Source organism: Montipora capricornis, chromosome 11, assembly GCF_036669925.1.
Source record: "Montipora capricornis isolate CH-2021 chromosome 11, ASM3666992v2, whole genome shotgun sequence".
NCBI lineage: Eukaryota > Metazoa > Cnidaria > Anthozoa > Scleractinia > Acroporidae > Montipora > Montipora capricornis.
Genome location: NC_090893.1, coordinates 25,781,467 through 25,804,335, shown reverse-complemented (window position 1 = coordinate 25,804,335; position 22,869 = coordinate 25,781,467). Strand labels below are relative to the sequence as shown.

General features: G+C 39.2%; 1 protein-coding gene across 1 annotated transcript in view; it reads right to left on the bottom strand.

Moving 5' to 3' along the window:
- Window positions 1–22,869, bottom strand: part of LOC138023883 (uncharacterized) — a 140,778-nt gene that overhangs the window by 53,241 nt on the left and 64,668 nt on the right. Inside the window, exons 4-6 of the mRNA XM_068870966.1 lie at window positions 1,759–1,906; window positions 1,218–1,538; window positions 486–794 (exon numbers count right to left, since the gene is read on the bottom strand). Of these exons, the coding sequence (XP_068727067.1) occupies window positions 486–794; window positions 1,218–1,538; window positions 1,759–1,906 (778 nt within the window). The remainder of the gene's footprint in view (window positions 1–485; window positions 795–1,217; window positions 1,539–1,758; window positions 1,907–22,869) is intronic.

Here is a 22,869-nt window from a genome sequence, read left to right as displayed (position 1 = left end):
GAATTAACGATAATCGTTAATTCAGAGGTAGGGAATGGTTGCTCAACTAACTGAGATGATCTTTCCAGAAAATCATCACGGACAGGATAAACTAGAACTTGCAAATGATCAGCTTCCAGTGAGCTAGATAGCTCAGTTGGAACAGCATGTGTAGCAGTGCTTAATCTTTAGGTCATGGGTTCGAATCCAGTTCACTGAGCATGGATTTATTTCAAGCTTCTACTTACAAGTGACCAGCTCCCTGCTGGCTTAATAACTTAGTTGATAGAGCAAGTGCAATGACTGGAACAATTCCAGTGGTACATACACGGAACTGGTGCACATGCAATGTAATGTAATACGTGTAAGCCATGAAACTTAAAATGATATAACCTTCAGCCTTAAAACAAAGACTGTCGCTTTTTAGTTATACATTTCAACACTTAAAATGAATGGGTGAAAAGCTGACTTGAAAAGCCAATTTAAACAATACGTGTATCACTTACTATCTTCCTTCGTTTTTGCGAATTGAACGGAACTGTTCATTCCATCACCAGCGGAGGTAAAGGCCAACACATGAAATTCATATTCTGTAAATTCAGCCAGTCCGGTGACAGGTATTGTGTACATCGAGAGGTTGGAAGCAAAAATGGTTTTTGGTCTGTTTCTGGTATCAGAGCCTTTTTTCCTGAAGAATATCTTAAATCCTCTAATGATTCCATGTCTGGAGTCGGGGAGAGGAAGCTTCCAGGACGCTATGATATCCGTAGATGTGTTTGCAGTCACTATAAAATTGCTAGGAGCTTTTGATGGGACTGAAATATTTCAAATGCAACAAAGACAAGAAATCAAAATGAACGTTTCCCATGGAATGAAATAAAAGAAAAGAAATTCAACCATTCTTAATTGAATAGCAACTTTCTTTTTTTCTTTCTTTCCAATAAAGGAAATCAATTTGATGAAGGAAGTGACATTCTAAATGAAGAAAGAAGGCTTCTCAGAAACAAAAACACCATGGCACTCCACATTTGCAAATATCTCAATTTCTTTCAACTGCATTTGACTACTTTCTCCCACACCTGCCACCATATGGAATAATTGGAGATAAAAATCTATAAGTATAAGAAAGGGTCAGCTGTGTCTATGGACATTGGAAATTGTGATTTCATTGCTGTAATTCACCATAATTGTCCCTAATAGACTAAAGTAAGCCTTGCTAAAAAGCTACAGACCCTTACCATCTTCCAATGTCCTTGTCTTTAAGGAACGCTTTGGTCCATCCACCACCGAACTAAAGACATACACTTCAAATTCATATTGTGTGAATTTCTCAAGCCCTGTGACTTCCGAGGAGAAAACCAACGAACCATTCTCAGTTCGAACGTTCTTGGCATCGTTGATAGTTTGTATTTGTGGTACGTTGGAGCCTTCCTTTTGATATAGAAGTTTAAAGGATATGAACTTTCTTTCGTTGTAGTACCGTTCTGAAAGTTTCCAAGAGGCAGCAACACTAGTAGACGACTGTGCAGTCAAGACAAGAATAGGAGTTTCAACAGGAACTGGTATGGAGAAAAAGAGATTATTTGCTGAAATTCCGCACAAGTCCAAAAACACCATTAACTTAATTCAAATGTGCTAGAAAATCGTTCTTTATACGTAACTTTTGCAATACTAAGAACAAGTTTAAATGGAGTCCATTTTTTCTTTTCTAATTTTGTCTTTTTAAATACCCGGTAATTACATGCAAATGGATCTGCAAAACTAGAGATCATGAGTTACCTAGAGATTTAAGTGTCCCATAGAGCTCAATTCTCAATGCCTTATGACCAAAAAAGTCAGTTGGCTGAAAGCGGATGAAGCTCGCTATGATAACCTCCTCAAGATTATGCTTGACAATGTCGTTTCGCCCAGTATTTCCATGAAAGACCTGCAAAAGAAATTAGAATTTATGCTGACAATTATGGTTGACGATGATACAGATGATGACAGTAGCCTGAATACATGTATAAGCTGAAAACAGATGCCTCTGTTTGGTAAAACCATCACATTGATAATGTTTACTTTGAAAAGTTTAATGTCATGCAACTGTCTCTATATGAGAAACTGTGGCTTTTAAGGACAGTGCCTATTAATTTAAAGATACTATTTTCTCGGATTATGAATATGCCGGAATAGCAAACCTTTACAAGTGTTACTGAAATCCAAAAAGAAAATTGGGAGTAACCAATGCATTTTTCAAAGTTAATTAATCAACGATATTTGTAAAATACAAAGCAATGTATAGCGTTGTTTTCCAAATTGAAGCTCTGAACAATGGATGGTTATCCCCAATTTTCTTTTTGCATACCAAGAGCACTTGCTGAGTTCTGCTTTCTCCGCATAGTTTTAAACCGCGCAAACATGCCCCTGTATTAGTAAGAACCACCGGTTCGAAACCCGAGTATTTCGAAATGTGCAGAACATATGTGACCGTCCAGATGAGAAGGATACTTAGACCATTTCTTCCCAAACACAAGTGTCCCATTTCATTGCGTTTGAAACAGAAGAATTAACATGTGCATAATTATATTATCAGTCGGTTCTTCTGCATGAATTGCTTTAGCAGTCTTTGTAAGTTTTGTCAAATATGAATGAATTTCACTTTTTTTTCGAAACGTTTCTGAAGCTAAATAATTTCAAGGTCTTTGAAATAGAAATGAACGAAAGTACGAGTGTCTCTTCTTCGCTGGGATGCCAGAGGTTTTTTCTCTCTAGAGCGACGGAATGGGCAAGCGGCGAGAAAACCAGTTCACCGGTTCGCTCTTTCGCTTTTCACCCAAAGAGAGCAAAAAACCTCTGGAATCCAGGGAAACCAGGGGTGCTTACCATTGAGCCAAATAATCCGGATGGAATGATCGTTGCATAAAGGTAAGCGATTTTCGGAATTTAATGACCAACCGGATGAGAATAGCGCTTACCATTTACTACACAGCATTCCATTCCTCATATTTTACTCGATCTTGTGAGAAAGGGCCTGGAAACGGAAGGATTCTCGCAAATGGTAGGAGCATTTCAAGAATTCCGTTCCTAACGGAAAAAGAGGACTATGAAGGTTGTCCACAATTTCCGAAAAGATTTTCCGGAAAATTGCCTTTCCCTCTCACCTCAAACCGAAATTTCCGGATCTTTTGGCTAAATGGTAAGCACCCCAGAAACCCCGCATTTCAGGAGGATTTGAGCGTAGTGGATAACGAGTATATTTACTGGGTTGCCGTATGGCAATCCCAGTCGGAAAGTGGGTGGCATTTGTTCGGTGTTTCTCTTTTTTTTTTCTTTTTCGGTGTCGGTAAAAATCGCCCGTCACTTCCCTGCTAAGTGGTATCTTTGTGCATAGGGCCTTCCGCTCGTATTTTCTTAGGATAGAGAGGGTAGTGGAAATGCGTAGATTTCTCTGGTGGACACAGTAGAATGATAAACTTAACCGGCAGTGGTGTCGAAAGTCATTAGAGGATCTTTAAACAAAATATACCCTTATCAAGCTCAATACTGGCAAGTCAATTGGATAGTGAACAAGACGGGCGGTGGAATCTTAAAGGCGACGAGTAATGGACTTCGACAACAATCTGTCGCCCGTCGAGCCGAAATCAAAGTGAGCTGCACTTCTAATAGTTTACCAAATGTGCTGTTATGTAGAACACTAAAACCAAATGGAAAATTCTCTGGTAACTTATGGGTTCAACAAAGACAGAGAACGAATCGAACACCTTACGTGGATCAGTGATCAACTCTGCACAGTCTTCAGGTAAAGAAAATAATTGGAAATGTGACAGCCAAGAATTATTTGAAAGAAAGCTTGTCGTCTATTTTGTGCTTCATTATTCAAGGAAAAGGTTCTTCATGAAAACGGTTTGATCCTGAAATTTAGTTTGTTGCAATATTGCGCATATTTGACACGATTGAGTTTCTTCTCTTCACGCACGTAATGAAATAGAAGGGGTTTTTGCCTTTAATAGCAAATGTGTTGTTTGTTTCAAAAATTTGTTCGCTGGAAAAGGTGGCCTTTATGAATTCATCATGTTTTATGATATGCGAGCTTAACTGGATAGTTTTTATGTTATTCAAGGAAAAGGTTCTTCAGGAAACCTGAAGTACATGGTAATTTGACACGATTGAGTTTCTTGTCTTCACGCACGCAACGAAATAGGAAGAGGTTTTCGCCTCTAGGAGCAAATATGTTGTTTGTTTCAATAAATTTTTCGCTGGAAAAGGATTCTGTGGTATTTTCTGCCTTTGTGAAATATAATATCATGTTGTGTATTGAATTTTCGAGCTTAAGGTTGAAATGTGATATGGGAGAATTTTTTTAGTATTGCTCTGTAAGCAGGAAGGGTTCACAGGCCTGCTCGAAGCGTGCTTGAGTTTCAACAAAATGAGCCCCAAAATCAGTGAAAAATTGTGACGCCAGTGAATAATAAAGTAGCTGCTATTTCCAAAATGATGGAATTACCTGGTGATAATTAACATCGTACGCATCTTGGAGAGTAAATTTTGACTTTCCATAAACAAATGCTCATTACCTCAAGAGTTGGGCGATCTTGATCTTTGTTTTGACTTCGCTCCTTTTATTGTCAAACTTTATAACACTTGACAGAAAAAAGAAACCTACAAAAACCCCTGTATCTTGCCATCATTTGACACAGATGCTTCACTGTTTGGCGAGCAAACATGCCGGTAACTTAATCACGGCGCCCGCTGAATTCCGGCCATGTCACTTTCGATTTTTGTGATTTCTTTGAACGTAGCAAAAATCTCCCAAAATGTTTGACGCTGATCGTAACTTTTTATAGTCTATAGTCACTGTTCAAAATTAATGTTGTTTTCATGTCGTAAATATTTTATTCCCGCTCGACCATCCCGGAAACTTCCTTCTGCTCTCTTTTATTTGTTATTCTTCAGAGACTGGAATGCTGTAGTTCAATACCACACAATTTTTCTGTAACACGTATCACAGGCAACCCAGTGTATGCTTCACGGAAGCATCTCGTTTAGTCGAACGCGGGAGAGATATTTCAAATATTTCTGTCACGTCCTTGTCATGCAAACACATACTTTTAGTGAAACGTTTCTGCCCAGAAGGCTTAAACGACGCTGAAAAAATCTTGCTAACTTTAAGAGCTAGGCTTTTCATCAGTTAAAATAATGCCTCCACCGTTTGTGTGATATTGCTATTTAGAGATAAACGCTTTGCTTTGGAAACAACGTATACTTTTTCAATGAACTGTCACGCGTGACCCGGCAGAATCTGCAAGCTTGAGGTATCTTCGCGATCTCCGAAATTTGATTGTAATCTCGGAAGTCTTTCACAAAATCTTGCTTCAAATTGCGGTTGTTTTTTAGAAATTAATACGCTATATGTCGTTTATACGTTTAAAATGATTCTTTTAAGGAAATGGAATTACAAAGTGTACTCTGTTTTAAAATAAAGAGGACGCCCACGAGAATTCAGAATCTCAACCAGTCGAACTTGAATTATTGTTCCATGTATTTCAAAATATTCCTGTTACCGAGTTTATAAGATCGACTGTGAAATTGGAAAGTGGTTTCAATGGCAGAAGTTACGGAAGTACTATGAGGATTTCAATGTTGGCTTGAATGGAAGCTACTGATTCTCCTGAGGGTTAAAGCTTTGTAGTCACGCAAACGGCTTCGGAGTTGCTGGTATTTTTCCAGCTGATATTGTTTCATGCATCACTTCCACATGCACACTTTTACATGCAAAGCCACGTTTTACGCATTGAAATGTCACTGGCAACGCAGACACAAGGCAGACAATGTTTCCACGGCTGTTTCCATGATCAAATTTTCTACGCGACTGTTATTTCATACAATAATCCACAAGGTGTCAAAGCTTAAGCGGAATTCTTGCGAGTTGTACCAATGTGCGAGCCAGCGAGCCATGCGAGTCATGCGAGCCAACATGACGAGCCATGCAAGTCAACATGCAAGTCACACAGTTATTGAAAGCTAACCGTTTTAAAATGGGTGCTTAGACTTAATAACTGTTTATCAGCGTTATTTGAAATGGGTGCTTAGACTTAAATGCGAAATTCGCATGGCTCGCATGGCTCGCTGGCTCGCAGACCCTCCAAGATCAACTCCAAACAGAAAACTACATCGGTACCAGATGAACAAAGCAGTGAAATCATAAACTTTGTAATGTAAAAGGCAAACTAAATGAACTTACAACTCTCATGAATGTATTTTCAAAACGTAAAATAAAACGTACAAGAGATGCATTGTATTCCGGTGTTTCTTTTACTAACTCCACGTGCACAGTCTCACGGTATAATAACCCAAGCGTAGACGTCCAGATTCGTATTCTCGGTATTGGACTGGAACTAGCTTGCAATGGAGGCTAATGCGGGGGAATATTTTCAAATGCAAATACTTTCTAATATATTCCACGCATTAGCCTCCATTGCAAAGCTAGTTCCCGTCCAATACCGAGAATACGAATATGGTCTATTGAAACTCGTTTTTATTGTTGTGTCGCGTGAATGTGTAATCGCTTATCTATATACAGGTAATATGAGAATCACTAAATTAATCAATCAACTGTCACTGTACAAACAAAACGAAAGAGTCTCAAGTTTCACATGTACCATGAACGTGTCCTTTATCCGCACGTAAACGTTTTCTACACACGGCCCACTAGAAGCATTTCATTAACTACATGTTTTCAAATTGGACCACAAGGAAAACGAAAGAAACCATTTTGGCGAATTCACGAACAATTTCCCTCCAACAATCAAATTTACTCGCGAATAAAGAATAACAATTAAGCTATAGACTTGTCAAAACGAAGAATGAGTTAGACTGGGTAAATTATACTGAGAAATACTAGAAACAAGTTTAATATCAAAATTATAAGTCTTATAATAGAAATATTTCAAGAACATTTCTTAGAAATATTTCAACTACGACATCCAAGAAAATAGCGACAACGTAAGAAACTCGAAAACTAATGAACAGTACGTTAGGTCGTAATTCTAAAACGACAATGATTAACGAGATTTCCAGTGGGGGTCGATCATATACTAACAAAAAGGAGATAGGGGATAAAATTAATTTGCATTTCGGCACGCTCGGGAAGAAATTGGCCAAGAATATTCCATATACAGGTGCCCCATAAGAAAAAGTCATAAGTAAGAGGACATCTACAGGCCTCGAAAACTAGTTATAGGACAGTTGGTTCCAGACAAAACATTTCTGGCGTTTTAAAGCAACAAAAATAATAAAAAATAGCATTTCAGCACTTGTTTGACAATTTTAACGTGAATCTCCGTGAAAACGAAGGCTTTCTTACTTCTATTCCATGTATTCTTATTCCAGAATAGAGTCAATCGAATGCCCCTTAATATATACGATAAACCTATAAAAAGGAAAGCTACAATAAAGTTGCTCAGCGTACACACTGATGAATTTAGACTGTCATAGGATAATCATATATTGCCCATCGTAAGGAGCTAACACCCAAAATGGCTTGTGTATGCTTTAAAAATACTCATCCATATTCAATAGTCGTTTTGACCAATCGTATGAATTTCTCTAGACATGTGAGTAAGTTATACCTGATAATTCACCCAACAAACCTGAAAGCCTGGGGAAGGATTTCAACGTGGCTGCGGAGTAAATAGATGAACAATGGAATGCCAAATAAGGCATTATATAATTTCACTAGAGGCATCATGTAATGCCTCATGTTCATTTGCATTTGATGACTCATTTCTTTGTTGCTCCTTGATATCTGCCACTCGCAAAACCTTAAACGCCCACTTTGTTGCGTTCCTGGTATTAACCTTTGGAATGCAGTCATCCAGGTCTTTTTTCTCTTGCTCTTCCACTGTCTTTGGCCGCCTAAGAGAGGTCACGTGCACGCGTAGTGTGCAGACGCAGGATTTGATTGCTCCGGCCAAGATCGAAATCACCGAAAATTGTAGTCCAAAATATGCCCGATACACGTCATTCGAAAGCTTCAGTTAGTTCTTTGGCGGCTGAAGTAAATGTTCAAGGAGAGTTTGTAACACTGGCAACGCTTCGCGAGATGTTACAGATGCAGGAAAGAATGTTCAAGAGCTTCTTTGACTCGATCGTAACTAACGTGAACACTCGCCTCGACTCTTTAACTCATTCAGTAGTCGAGTTAAAAGCAAGAATTGCTAGTTCGGAAAAGGAAACGGGTGTTCTTAAAAACAGCCTTGAGTTTTCGCAAAAGGACATTGATGATTTGAAACCATCATTACTTAAATTACAAGGACTGGACTCCGCCATTGAAGAAATTCAAGACGACTTAGACCATCAAGAAGAACAAATGGAGTATTTAGAAAATCAGAGTACGCGAAATAATGTCAGAGTGGATGGCATTCCCGAAGAGGATAAAGAAACATGGGAAGAAACTGAAGCTAAAGTAAAGCAAGTTTTGAAAGACGAATTGAATCTCGCCAGTGCTCCTGACATTGAGAGAGCGCATCGCGTGGGTAAAAGTTCTCGTAGGCCAGCTTCGGCCCAGAATTCCGCAAATCGTCCTCGAACCATTGTTTGTCGCCTTCGTGACTGGAAAGAGAGGGAAACGATCCTGAAATGTGCCCGAAGAATTAAACCCGACAATATATTTGTGAAGGAAGACCTATCTCCAGCAACCCTTGAGAAAAGAGAAAGTCAACGTGCAAAGATGGAAGCAGCCAAGAAAGCAGGGAAGATCGCTTATTTTGTGTTAGATAAACTGGTTATTAGAGACAGACCTAATGTCGGGAACAGCTAGGTTATTTATTTCTTACTGCTATTTTTCCCCCTGTTTTTTTTTTTTTTAATTTTGTTTTCCCCAACTCTGAAAATTTCATTTCCGTTTAACGACCTTGATGACGCCGACTTCAACCTAGCAATTTATGAAATGCAAAATGGTCCTGTTCGCTATGATGCTGATAGATTGGCTAGTTTAAGTTTCAATCCCTTACTCCACAATATTAGAACAAATCTAGCTCGTTCATTTGACCTTGACCCTGACACCAACCTCAGAGATTTATTTAGCGATGACTGTGAATATTTTATTGAAGATCAATTTAATGACATGCTATCTAGTGAAGATTCGCGTATTTGTGACAGCTTTTCTCTACTGAATCTAAACATTCGTAGCCTACATTGTAATGCTAGCAAATTAACGGATCTTTTATCTAACGTAAATTTAAAATTCTCTTTGATTGGTATTTCCGAAACTTGGCTGAATGATTCGTCGTCGTCAGTCGACATCGACGGTTACAGTTTTGTTCATAAAAGTAGGGAAAATAGATCCGGTGGTGGAGTTGGTTTGTATGTTTCTAGCAATTTGAATTTTAAATTTCGATGCGATCTTGATTTTTCGTTGCCAAACGTGGCAGAATCTTTGTTTATTGAAATTGTTAAGCCCCAGGGAAAGAACATTGTTATTGGTGTGATTTACAGGCCGCCAAACCAAAACGTTGATGAATTTTTGACAATGACTAATGAGCTGTTCAGTAAGACCTCAAACGAAAATAAGGTATGTTATTTAATGGGTGACTTTAACTTAAATCTAATGAACCACCAATGTCATTCCGTTACTGGTGAATTTTTAGATGCGCTATATTCAAATATGTTCTTTCCATTGATTACGCGCCCTACAAGAATAACTTGTCACTCGGCAACTTTAATTGACAACATTTTCGTCAACCAATTTTTCGATAGATCCAGGAGTGGTCTGTTTTTCACTGACATTTCTGACCATCTGCCTATATTTTCTATTCATTTCGATACCTCAATCTCAGCATCTAATGAAACTATTTTTGTTCGAAATGTAAATCAAGTCAACACAACTAAGTTTCTATCGCATTTGGAGAGAATTGACTGGTCTCAGTATGCCACTTTTGATGATCCAAATAATGCCTATAACAGCTCTTTCAAACAATACTCTACGGCATATGACTCATGTTTTCCTTTAAAAAAAACTAAGGTGAGCAGTTACCTGAGAAAGCCTTGGTTATCGAAAGGACTTCTGAAGTCGATAAGAACGAAAAATAAGTTATATAGACAGTATCTCAATAATCAATCTTTGCATTATGAAATTCGTTATAAAAATTACAAAAACAAATTGAATCACTCATTAAGAATCGCTAAACGTATATATTACGAAAAGAAAATCGATGCTTCTAAATCAAATGCCAAAGCTACATGGAGGGTTCTAAACGAAATTATTAAGACAAAAAAGAAAGCGTTTAAAATCAATTCCATCTTTAAAGTTGACAAACAAGAAATTACAGATCCAGTAGACATCGCTAATAGATTCTGTAGTTATTTTTTTAGTATCGGACCAAATCTAGCCAAAGAAATTCACTCGTCTGTCTCTCACCGCAGTTTTCTCTCTGGTCACTTTTGTCAATCGGTGTTTTTTGATCCAGTGACTCCAAATGAGCTATCGGAAATTTCCAATGCTTTTCGACCAGGTAAGGCAGCTGGCCATGATAGAATTCCCATTTCCATCATAAAACAGTCAATTCAAATTATAGCCGATCCTTTAGCTCATATAATCAATTCATTTATCTCTCATGGCATTGTTCCCGACCAAAGAATTGCTCGCGTCATACCATTCTTTAAAGCTGGTGATCGATCACTCTTTTCGAACTATAGACCGATCTCGATTCTCCCTAGCTTTTCTAAGTTTCTTGAAAAGGTTGTTTATAACCGTCTTTATAATCATTTAAGTAAACTAGAAATTCTATGTGATAATCAATTTGGCTTCAGGAAAAATCATTCAACTTTGTTAGCATTGATTGACCTACATGAAAAAAATCTCTCTTGGTCGTGATCGCAATGAACATGCCGTTGGCGTTTTCCTTGATCTTTCTAAGGCCTTTGATACCGTCGATCATAATATTCTGCTTGACAAACTCGAACGCTATGGTATACGTGGCGTGGCTCTGGACTGGGTTAGAAGCTACCTCTCCAACAGGTTGCAATTCGTTCAATTTAACGGTCAATGTTCCTCTCCTCAAACTATCTGCTGTGGTGTCCCCCAGGCATCCATTTTAGGCCCCTTGTTTTTCTTGCTCTATATTAATGATTTAAATAACGTATCGACGCTCGTCGAGCTTATTTTATTCGCTGGTGATACTAATTTATTTATGTCCCATAAAGATCCTGTATACCTAGTAGCATCACTCAATTCCGAACTTAATAAATTATCCACTTGGTTTAAGGCAAACAAACTCTCCTTAAACCTGAAGAAAACAAACTTTATGTTATTTAAGCCTAGACAGAAAAGGTATCATTTTGCAATGCAAATATGCATAAATGACCAGAGAATGGAACAGGTTAAGGAAACGGTCTTCCTCGGTGTAGTCCTTGATGAACATCTGTCTTGGAAACCGCACATTTCTCAAGTAGCTCGTAAAATCTCGAAATCAATAGGTGTCATTAATAGAGCAAGATTTTTTCTACCTAAACCCTGTCTAAAAACTCTTTATTATTGTTTAGTTTATCCTTATCTTCATTATTGTATTATTGTCTGGGGATCTACGTACAAAACCAATCTTCGCCGTCTTGTCTCTTTGCAAAAGCGAGTTATCAGAATTATTTCTAAATCAACTTTCGATTCTCATTCAGACCCTATTTTCAAAGAATTAGAACTACTAAAACTTTCCGATATTAGACAGCTAGAATTGGGTAAACTTATGTTTGCTCTTAACCATTCTATTTTGCCTTCAAAGTTCAACAATTATTTTTCTTTAAACAAACAAGTCCATAGCTATGCCACTAGACATGCCAACGATTTTCACCTTCCTTCTTGTAGAACAAACTTTCGTAATTTTCGTAATTTTCTGTCAGTTTCCAAGAACCTACTTATTATAACTCTATAGAAAATGATATTAAAGAATCTAATTCTCTCCACTTATTCAAAACGAAATTGAAAATAAAATTATATATGAATTATTAGTTATAAATCTTGTAGTAAATAGTTCTATTTCTTCTCATGTCTGATATTATTTTCATTCTTGTTGTTACTTGTATCATACTTTATATTCTGTCAACTCAGTCTATGTAATTAGTTAATTTATACTTACCTTCATTGTATTTTACTTTCGATCCAGGCCTTACCGTTAATGTTAACTTTATTTTTACTCTTAGGGAGCCGAATGTCTATAAGCCTCATGGTTTCTTTTTGGGCTTCCTCGCCACTTTAATTTGCTTTTGTGTAACTGTTTTGTTTTATCGTTATTTGTATTTCGTGGTAAATCAAATAAAGCTACTAAATAAAAATAAATAAAGCTACTAATTTAACTGTCGTTTTGGAGGCATGTTGTCCTCGGTTCAAGAGCCCTCAAAACACTAAACCGGAGCATTCTTACGCTTACCGGCCCAAGTGAATAACATTTGTATACATTTCTTCGATTTCAAAGTGAACTAGAATGGCGCGACTTCTTATGTAACGTCTTTTTTGTTCAGGGTGTTTTTCGATTGCCAGACGAACTCAGCTAGACCGCCTTTCACGGAGGAATAGTCTTTTTCCCATCACGATTGGTCAAAACGGCTATTGAATATGGAGGAGTATTTTAAGCCATTTAAAACATGTGCAGCACATGTTTTATCAGATATAAAAAATCCCCCGGGTTTCGCCCTCAGGGCTTTTTATATCTGATAAAACACTCCTGCTTCTGTATATATTAAGTACTAAGTAATTAAAATTAGACCTGCAACGAAAGACTTCCGCTAGAATGAATCTTTGCACCTGTTCGAAACGCATCGCGGCTTTTTTTGCCTTTTCTAACAAATCCTGCCATTTTAGAGGCTTCGAAAGTTGCGAAAATCCAAGCATCTTTTGTTCCGACCGAGTTAGAAGGGGAGTGGGTCTATTCCTGTTTTTACGTCACAAACTGATTTACATTGCATTAACTCTTTGTAAAAATGCATGAAAAGTAGATTGTGACGTAAAAACAGGAATAGACCCACTCCCCTTCCCGTACGAACAGTGCAACGCTCTTGCAGCGCTGCGCAACTTCATATTTTAGGTTGCACCGTGCTTATGCGTCCTTTATGTGGCGTTCATGCGTTCACCAAGCTTCAGAAGCAGAATATCGAAGGCTGCATAAAGGTTGTAATGCCTAACAACGAAAAAGCAATGGTAAAGCAGCGCTGTATATCGTTGCTTAAAAGCTGCGACTGAAAAATACTTTCGGGGAAAAGTTTGGAATGTTTAAGAGCAACAAAGCAATGCTCACGCAGTGCTGTACATCGTTGCTCAAATGCTTCGACCAAAAGATCAATCATATGTAAAAGTTTTCAGTGTTTAAAAACGTGAAAGCGATGCTTAATAAGCAGCTTTGTGCATCTTAATTTGCCTTAACGTCAGGGCTATACATGTAACTGAAAGATATCTATTATCAACGGCTGTACGTACGTAAGGTATATCCAGTCTTAGAGGTTATAAAAATTCAACTCCAGTCACAAATACATTCTCATTAAAATGTTGCATTCTCTAGAAAATTGTGATTTCAAACCTTGTACTATATGGCCGGAGATTCTATATAAGCCCAACACGTTGATCTATCCAAAAAGGTTTCAATGTCAAGGGAAATCGACGCCAGCAATGCACACCACGATTATTTCACATTTTCGGTCCGAATGGAGCGATAGTTTTAGCGACCCGCGATAAGACTCACGATTGGTCACCATTGTGCCCATTGACCAATCGCGAGTCGCTAAGCGATCTTGCAACGGTTAAAGAGAGTTGTAACAAAGCATTATTCGATGGCTCTCGAAGCAGATGTTTGCAGAATTTGGCGGCCCTTAAATCCTTCTCAGTGTACAAGAGACTCAAATAAAGAAGACGAATGAGGAGCAGAGGAATCGTCCGTGATCTACGTGGAATTTCGAGGCAATTGAAGCCTTGGGAACGAATTTATTTACTTTTACCTTCGATGATTCCATTCGGCAGCTTCGTCTCGGTGCCCAACCTTGGGAAAGAAAAGGGACCACCTAAATCGCTCTAAATCGACCAAGAAACCGTACTAGAATCAAATAAATATAAGACTGAAGCAAGGTAACGTGTTTTTTTATTTTAAGTCGTCAATAATTTTCAAAACTTTGAGGAAAACCATTTTACCCGTACAAGTCCTTATATTTCTGCTCTCGCATAATATAGTACTGTATGGATACTCATATATCGAGCTTGGGCTACCTATAGAGACACATAAAATGATCAGAGAACTGCAATGTATTAAATCAGGTATCTGTGTGAACAATATCATCTTTCGTGACGGCTTTAAAGAATCCCGCTCGCATCATGATCAGTTAATGACCCTGTTAATGTAACAACGCAGTAGTGAGGAAGCTCTTTGGGTAGAATATTTTTGTACATTATACAGCTCATTATATAGCTTGCCTGTAACTCCGCTATGCAAAATAAATTTAAATGATATTCTTGATACTTTTGCTTGTACCCATTTTTCGATTGATCGGCTTGTTGTTGGTGGGTATTAAATTAAAAGGCTTCTCAAGGTACCTTTTCTTAGACCAAGATGGAAAAACCTCTCGCATCACGCGACATCCTACCTGCAGTGTCAAAGCAACGCGAAGCTATTAAAGCAGCTTTCTTGCAACACATCTGCAACGAAAGCGTCGCTAATGCATCACCGATGCAGCCACCATTCAGACGTCCCGCAGTGCTTAGCAAACAGTCTCCTCGAGCAGCTTTGGTGAATCGCAAAAGCAGCGCTGCTAAAAGGTTGTTTGTTTCAAGTGGAGCACGCGACGGCCTTGCTGCAGCGCTTAAGTGACTTTGAGATCTCTTTGAGATGTCTTACGCGCAGTCATTTTTCGAAACTCCCGCAGTGCTATTGATGCAGCCATCATACAACCTTTCTGCAGATACAAGGGCAACGCTGGTCAGTCGCTAAAGCAGCGCTGCGTTAAGGTCGTTCCTTTCGTACGGGTTCTCATTCGGTCGTGAACAAAAGATGCTTGGATTTTCGCAACTTCCGAAGCCTATAAAATGGCAGGATTTGTTAGAAAAAGGAAAAAATGGTCGCAATGCGTCTCAAACAGGTGCAAAGATTCATTTTTGCGAAAACAATATTTTGGGGTTATGGGCACTCTAAGAACATTGAATTCTATTTATCTATCAGTACAGCCGTACTTCGACTATTGCAGCCTTGTGTGGGGTAATTGCTCAAAAATGCGTGCTTCTTTGTCGGAACTCTGAGATGCACAAGGCTCTAACGGCGACCGGTTGCCTGAGGCGACTAACATTTTGCTTCGGGCGAGTGAGAAAAATTACCCGGTCGCCCGGCCAGGCACTGTGGCTTATTGTATTTCTAGCAGATAAGGTGGCTAAAAATTTTAATATGCTGGTTGTTACAGTTTACGAAACCTCTCAGAAAATGTTTTCTCTTCGTACGAAACAATCGGTTCAAAGGCCGTTCCACATGATTTCACATGTAACCTAATTAATTAAATAAGGAATTAATTAATTTGGGCAACCGACTTGGAGGGCTGGTAACCCCAGCTGAAATGCTTGGGAGCCCGAAGGGCTCCCCGAAATTTTTCTTAGAGCACAGCCTTGGATGCATAACTACGACATCCGACATCGATAATTATTATTTTCTCTTATAAAATACTCAAATTTTGGTTTTAGTAATTTAGACTCTGCAACATACATGTAGCTAACATCTATACTATTTAAGAGAATTTTAGCATTTTTCTAACTACACATATATGTAAGATTAGATATGTACACGGCTCATCTAGAAACCAATATTGTACGTTGAAATTGCTATCCTGTAGGAGTAAAGTCAATGTATGCGGGCGTTTGCCCCTTCAATGTTGTCTGAACGCATTGTTTTTCTCGACGATGAAGTTTTCAAGGGTCCACCTTTCGCCAGCAGCATTACTTACTTGATGTTCAAACACATTTTAAGCCTACAAAAACTTTCCAATTCACGCATTCCTCTAGGCCTAGCTACAAATATCTCGTAAAATCGTCTAAATTTGTTTCCGGAAAGTCCTGATATCTTTCCGAAAAAAACCTCGCTGTTTTCCCCTAAATATTGTGAAAAAATATTTTCTTAACAGTTTTCTATAAATATTATAAACTGATCAAAAACGTAATTTATTGGCAAGACCACAATGCGTCAGTCTCTACAAAGTGACTAAAACAAGTACCAGTAAATGGCAGCACTAAAAGCTAGAATCCGGAATCCGGAGACAATTCGCGACAACTACTCACTCCTTGTACGCTCTGCTAGTCTGCACACTCAAGTATTTCACTCTGAGAAAATGTGTACTGTAAATGCATCTGACTTTGCTATTCTCAGTAGATACACAGATTTGAGAATGGTGATGGCATCATCCAGCTAAGGCATTCCAAATTACAATAAAGGAAACTTAAAGCTTGTTTAATTTGTTTTCCTTGTTTTTTCACCTGACTTTTTGGGTTCAAAAATGCTTGTTTTTAAGGAACAAGGCGCCTGGAAAATAGGGAGTTTAAGCAGGTGCGTTTTTAAGACGCGGACGGCAAACAGAAGAGAACATTTCGCGTGCCAGGACTGTGGTGTCCCCCAAATTTTTGTACCAATCATCTCTGATGGAGAAAAGATATTTTGTGGTCCTGTAAAGACAAGTTAAAAGGGAAAACAGCTTACTTCCAAATTGATCAAATATGTTGTCTCCTACATATGACGCTCTAATGCTACGACAATTGAGACTAGAGACCAAATCTTTCATGAGCGAAATAAGTCGAACAATTACAAAGACGATAGCATTGCAATCCTCTCCAAGTAATTGATCAAAAGCGTAGGGGGCTAGTTCAAAGGCCAGACTTTTCCCAGCTCCCTTTGGAGCAGACACAAACATATTTCTGCAAGACAGCTATTCTTGAATTGTTTTTCCCTGATAGTAGCGCAAATCGGAATATCCGGTGGCCTTAGTACCTATGATGAAAGTCACGCTTCACTGCGTATGACAAATTTTGATTGACAATTCTATCCCCTGAGCTTATCCCCTGGTGTCCACGAGGACTACTCTGATGTTTCAGTCGCTAAAATTGGCGCCAATCAAGTATGAAAAGTCCTTCGTTCTGCGCGTCATCTACATGAGACGAGGGACTTTTCGAAAGTCTAAGCAAAGCGACGCGACTTCATCATAAAAATGTCGTCGAAGACCAGTTTAATAGATCTTAGTATTTTTCGGTACGGTAGTGAAAGGTCAGAGTCCGTGCATGGAACACCTTCTTGGGAGCTTGCTCCTTAGAGACGGAATGCATAAATGGCGGCCAAAAATGTATTCTTTTGTTTCTGTACTAATTAGACTCACTAGCCTCACTCTCTGTATTTTGTCCATGCAAACGAGACTAGTGAGGCCCCCATTTATACATTCGCTCAATGACCGTGAATCAGAACGGACTAAGATTTCACTAAGTGGTGACATTTCGCCGCAAGTTCGTCATATCCCACTTCCACATTTTAACGACTTTATGATCCCTGATTGTTGAAAACCTGGTGCGGACCTGGAGGGGGAGGGGGTGTTCAGGGGGTTCGATCGAACCCCCTAAATTGAAACACCTAGTGACATAAACTTGTAAAAATATAAAAAAAAATAAAAGTACATCTTAAATAAGAAGGCTAATTCGCTGCTGTTCGATGTAGCTAAAACGTTTTCTGATTAAGAAACAAATGAGTACCGGTATTTGAATATTTTGGTGCGAATGTGGTTCTTTTTTCACCAGGCCTGTGATCCAGACAATTTCCCTAACATAAACTGTTTGCTGCGAATTGTTTGCACTACGCCAGTCACAACGAAAAGCCCGTCACTTACGATGCCGTAGTTCAGCGTTTTGTGGAAAGATATATACCCCGAAGAATGCTTTTTATGGATCCCGTCTTTGTTGAAAGAGAAAGTTTCAAAAAGGTTAAGTAACTACAGCATACCTTTCTCATAGTTTTATAAAGGAAAATTTGCTCCGAAGTACATAACTTTATAATTTTTTTTCTCAATGCCTGCGCGGGCGGAATTCTTCAAATCCTGCAATCTGATTGGCCCTGGAGCGGGCGGAATTTTCTTTCTTGCTGGCCAACCCGGGCGCAATCCTAGCCCTGATTGCGTGAGCTTGCGTAATGACCTTAAATTTCCATTTTTTGACACCGAATCCGTCTACATACAACAGTAAGTGTTTCAAAACAGATTTTTAGTAGACAAGAGGCCTGAAAATAGAATTCAAATAAAGATGTTTCTCTTTGAAACGTTCAGTTTGTAAGTCGCGTACTGCATTCGCTATCAAATGCGGTGCTAGTCAAGACTTATATTCAGAAAGGAAAAGAGAGAAAAAAGAAAAAAAGTTATTTACCAGCCAAGGGTTGGTCCTTATAGCAAAAACTGTGCGGATCTCGGCCTTGGAAAAGCTCCCCTCGGCGGCCTCAGGCAGCATTTTCAAGACCTCGGTCTCAGTTTTTCGCTACACGGACCTCCCAGTTGGCAAATGACGTATATCATTTTGCGCAGCTCTGTTATATTTTAATGCAAAAATATGGAATTTTAACTTTAAAAAACGAGAAATTAAAACATGCTGACTTTGTCTCAGAATGCCGGAAATCGCGTTTTCGAGAACTAAAAATTCCAAAACTTCCCAGGGGTCCTCAACAGGCGCGCTGCCTTCGGCGGCACCTTAAGTCGGACCTCATTCCGTGGGATGCCTGTGGCATGCCACGGTAAGGTTTGCTGGGGGTTCCTTTTTCATCGTCGACGCAAAACGGCAAATTTGATTGACAACGAAATCCACGTGATAGCTGGAACTACAAGATGAGATGACTTTGACAAGAGTAAAAAACTTTTATTTCGAGAGTCTATTCTGGCAAGGTTTAGTGTTCAGAAGGGAAACCAAGTGACTGTGATTTCGAGAGAGTGTATTCTGGCAAGGATTAGCGTTCACGAAGAAAACAGAGGTACTGTGATTTTCGAGAGAGTCTATTCTGTTAAGGATTAGTGTTCAGTTCAGGAAGGAAACCGAGCCACTGTGATTTCGAGAGTCTATTCGGGCAAGGATTGTTGAGGGAGGAAACCGAGGTACTGTTATTTCGAGAGAGTCTATTCTGGCAAGGATTAGCGTTCAGGAAATACCGTATTTACTCGAATAAGCGCCGCGGTGCTTATTTAATTTGCCATAAGTGCGGCGCTTATTTAAACATTGTACCAGACAAATTTACTTTTTCAATATTTTTATTCAACGGTACTCTTTCTATCCGTTAATTTTCCTATGGACTGATGCTAAACTGATAGTAAATCTAAAATTACGAGAGTTATTCACGCGGTGAAAAAAACCCGTTGTCAAACAATTTACAACGTTCACTTTACATCAGAGCTTCGCATAGCAAGAATTCTGGAAAGAGAGCTTACCGCCCGAGCAGAGAAATACAGTCACTTTGAACTAAAGAACATCACATTTAAGGAAAATAATTTGCCGATGCTGTTTTAAATTTTTTTTATAGTGTATTTCCTGGTTATACGGAATTCCTCGAATAAGCGCCGCATCGGCGGTGCGGCGCTAATTAACTTTTTCCTTCCTTATTAACTTTTTTGTCCAGATGCGGCGCTTAATCGAGGATGGCGCTCATTCGAGTAAATACGGTAAACCGAAGGTAAGATATTTTGAAGGTGTCTCGACTTTTTGTATTGAATTGAACTGTGAAAATTGCATGGGGTTCGCGGATCATACGTTCCGTGTTGTGTTACGCATCGAACCAACGAGTTCACTGTTCATTCGGCCTACGTGCCAAACGAACCAACGAGTTCAGCAACCGAACCTGCGTGTTCATTCAGCCTACGTGCATAACGCTTAGTCTAACATAACAAGAAGTTTGAACAACTTTGACAGACGATATCCATTGAATCAGTATATTCACAAATCAAGGATTCCATCACAAAAAACATCGACACCGTCCATTTCAAAAGTTGGCTCAAATATTTGTTAATTTGCAATTGAAGATAAGCTTATTTAAGCCTCGAGAGTTTGACTCTATTCGAAATTTTCACAGTTCAATTCACGAGTCGACAATCATGCTAGGTGTATTTTTAAGGTTTTGTGTATTCTTGCTGACATTGAGCGTACCTATTCACCAAAACGTACATGTAAATAGTGTTCACGAGAAGGGTTATTCCAGCGGACGTTTATTTTATTTTCAGTGTTCAATTGTTAACATTTTTAAATACAAAGGGAAATATTTGTTAAGAAGAATTCCTCATGCTTCTCATGGAAGCTTTAATCCTTTCGTTATCTCGAATAAACAAGCACACATTATTAATGGAAATATACCAGTTTATACCAAAGAAACAGATAATGTCACCGCGATCACGGAACAGCCACCAACGGGGACAAACGACCGAAGACAACATTTCATGAATTATTGTTTAACTCACCCAGAAAAGTTTTCATGTGCAGTAGACTGTTTTCTTGAACTTAACTATGCAATCTTTAAAGACCTTATTAGAAATATTGAACGAAATGAATTTTTTGAAATCTTAAACGAGGCATGTTTTCAGTTAGAAAATTCATATTCTTCAGAAATTGATATGGCAGCCATTCGAGAACCAGTGTGGGTGTATTTAAGACAACATTGCAACTCATTTGCTACTATGTCTGATCATGCTGTCTTTAGTGACATATTTACCTTGAATACAGTTGGTGTGATGACACAGGAGTTAAAACGACTTTTTCTTATCCAACAGACTGACCAGTCGATTTGTACATCATGTGACAGTACAATTGTAAAGCAGATAACTATATTTGTACTTTACATAAGTTCCGTAAACATGACTCAAAGAAATTTTGACAATTATGTCTCTGAGGCTATATTGCCTAGCACTCCTGCACTTTACTGCGATTTGTGTCAAAGCCATTGTGGCGATATCTCAATGTTGCAACAGTTCGTTCTGCTTCCAACATTTTTAAGTTTAGAACTGTCATCAAATTGTATTGATCGATTAATTTTTCCAGTTACAATAGATGTATTGGGTCAAAATTACACACTTGAAGGTTTGGTTAGATGTTCAAGCTGACCGGAACTATCGTGACTGCCTAGCGTTACAACCAGATGTCACATTTAGTATTCAGATGATTGACAAGTGAAATAGGAGACAGAGAAGTATTGTGAAAAAGGAAGGTTTTTGGAGGAGACAAAGCAAACAACACGAGGATCGTGAGACCAGTTATCTTGTAATTTTTCTTTCATTTTCGTTATTAAACCCGGGAATTGTCTGTACATCGTGAGTGCTTTTGTGTGCCGTACAACTTTGGGACATAAGTGGTGCCGTGACCAGGATACGCTGGGAGAAAAGGAGTGAAATCTTCAACACAAGGCCACTTGCAAACATGGGAGACTCAGACAAAGAGAAATCCGACCAAGAGGAGACGGACATTTCAGGACATGAAAAAGATCTCGAGAAGAAAATCAAGAAAGAGATTGACAAACTTAAGTTCTACTTAGAGGAAGGTGATGAGCTGTTAGAAGACTGCGGTTACAGCGAAATCGCGCTTACGTGCAAGCGAACAGATGAAATTAAAGACCGCCTAAACGACCTTGTGTCAACACTTCAAGAACTAAAAATCGACCGTGGAATTTCGCCGCAGAGAGCCGTGAGACAGTGGGAAAAGGACCTGAAGGCTACATACGCGCTGCTTCTGGAAATGAAAACCAGGCTGAGCAAGGCTTTGGAGGAGAGAGAGAGTGAAGTAAAAGTCAAAAGGCCGAGGAGGAAAAACTCAGAGGAAAATTCGAGCAGGAAGAGCAATTTAGACGCGAGATCCAACAACAAGAGAAGGAACTTCGGGAAGGAAAGATGAGAGCAGAATTAGCAATGGCGGAAAAGTAAATCGAAATGGAAAAAGCCGCGAAAGCCGCCCGTGCGAAACTACCAGAGCTTAAGATAATCCCTTTCAATGGCACTCCAGTTGACTGGATCAGGTTTCAGAACATGTTTACATCACAAATACACGACAAGCTATTATCCGACGAGAAGAAATACGGATATCTTTTGGAGCTGGTGGCCCCTAAGGTGAGAAGTAGATTAGCTAATTTAAAGCCGGGTGCGCTGGGGTACAAAACCGCATGGGACAGATTAAAACTGAGTTTGGACAGAGTAAAACTGTTGTCGCTGCACATATGGAGGAGATAATTAACTTGCCAATGACCAGAGGATCAAATTACGAAAGGGTGCGCGAATTTTATGAGAAGTTGAGCAAGAATTTTGACGTGTTACAAACTTTGGGGGAGGGAGAGATGCTCAACGGGTTCGTCCTGTCAACCTTAAACAAACTCCCCCAAGTGAAACCCGATCTAGTGAGGACGGACGAGGGGTGGGAAGATTGGAGCATGAAAAAGGTTGATCGATTCTATCCAAAAATGGCTCAAGCGCAACAAGGCCGAAGACAATTATAAAGATCAAACGGATACAAAAAGAAAGGAACGCCATTACTTTAGCCAGAAAGACCCCCACTACCTGTTCTGTAACCAAAACCACTGGGGAGACTCGTGCCCAACATTCGACACAATCGCGAAACGGAGGGAATTCTTTGCAGCAAAACGACTTTGTTACAATTGCGCCCGCTCAGGACACACTGGGAAAGAATGTCGTAGCAGGGGGTGCTATAAGTGAAAGAGCAAACACCACACCAGCTTATGTGATAAGTCTAAGGGGAATGAGACACAAGATCACAATGCCACTCTAAGCGGATACACGCCATCTGGCGAGGAAAAATCCCTACCCGCCATAGTACCGCTGACAATCCGGGGGACTACGTTTTGGGCGTATCTAGACACGGGGTCCTGGAGGAACTTTATCTCCAAGGAAGCAGCTAAA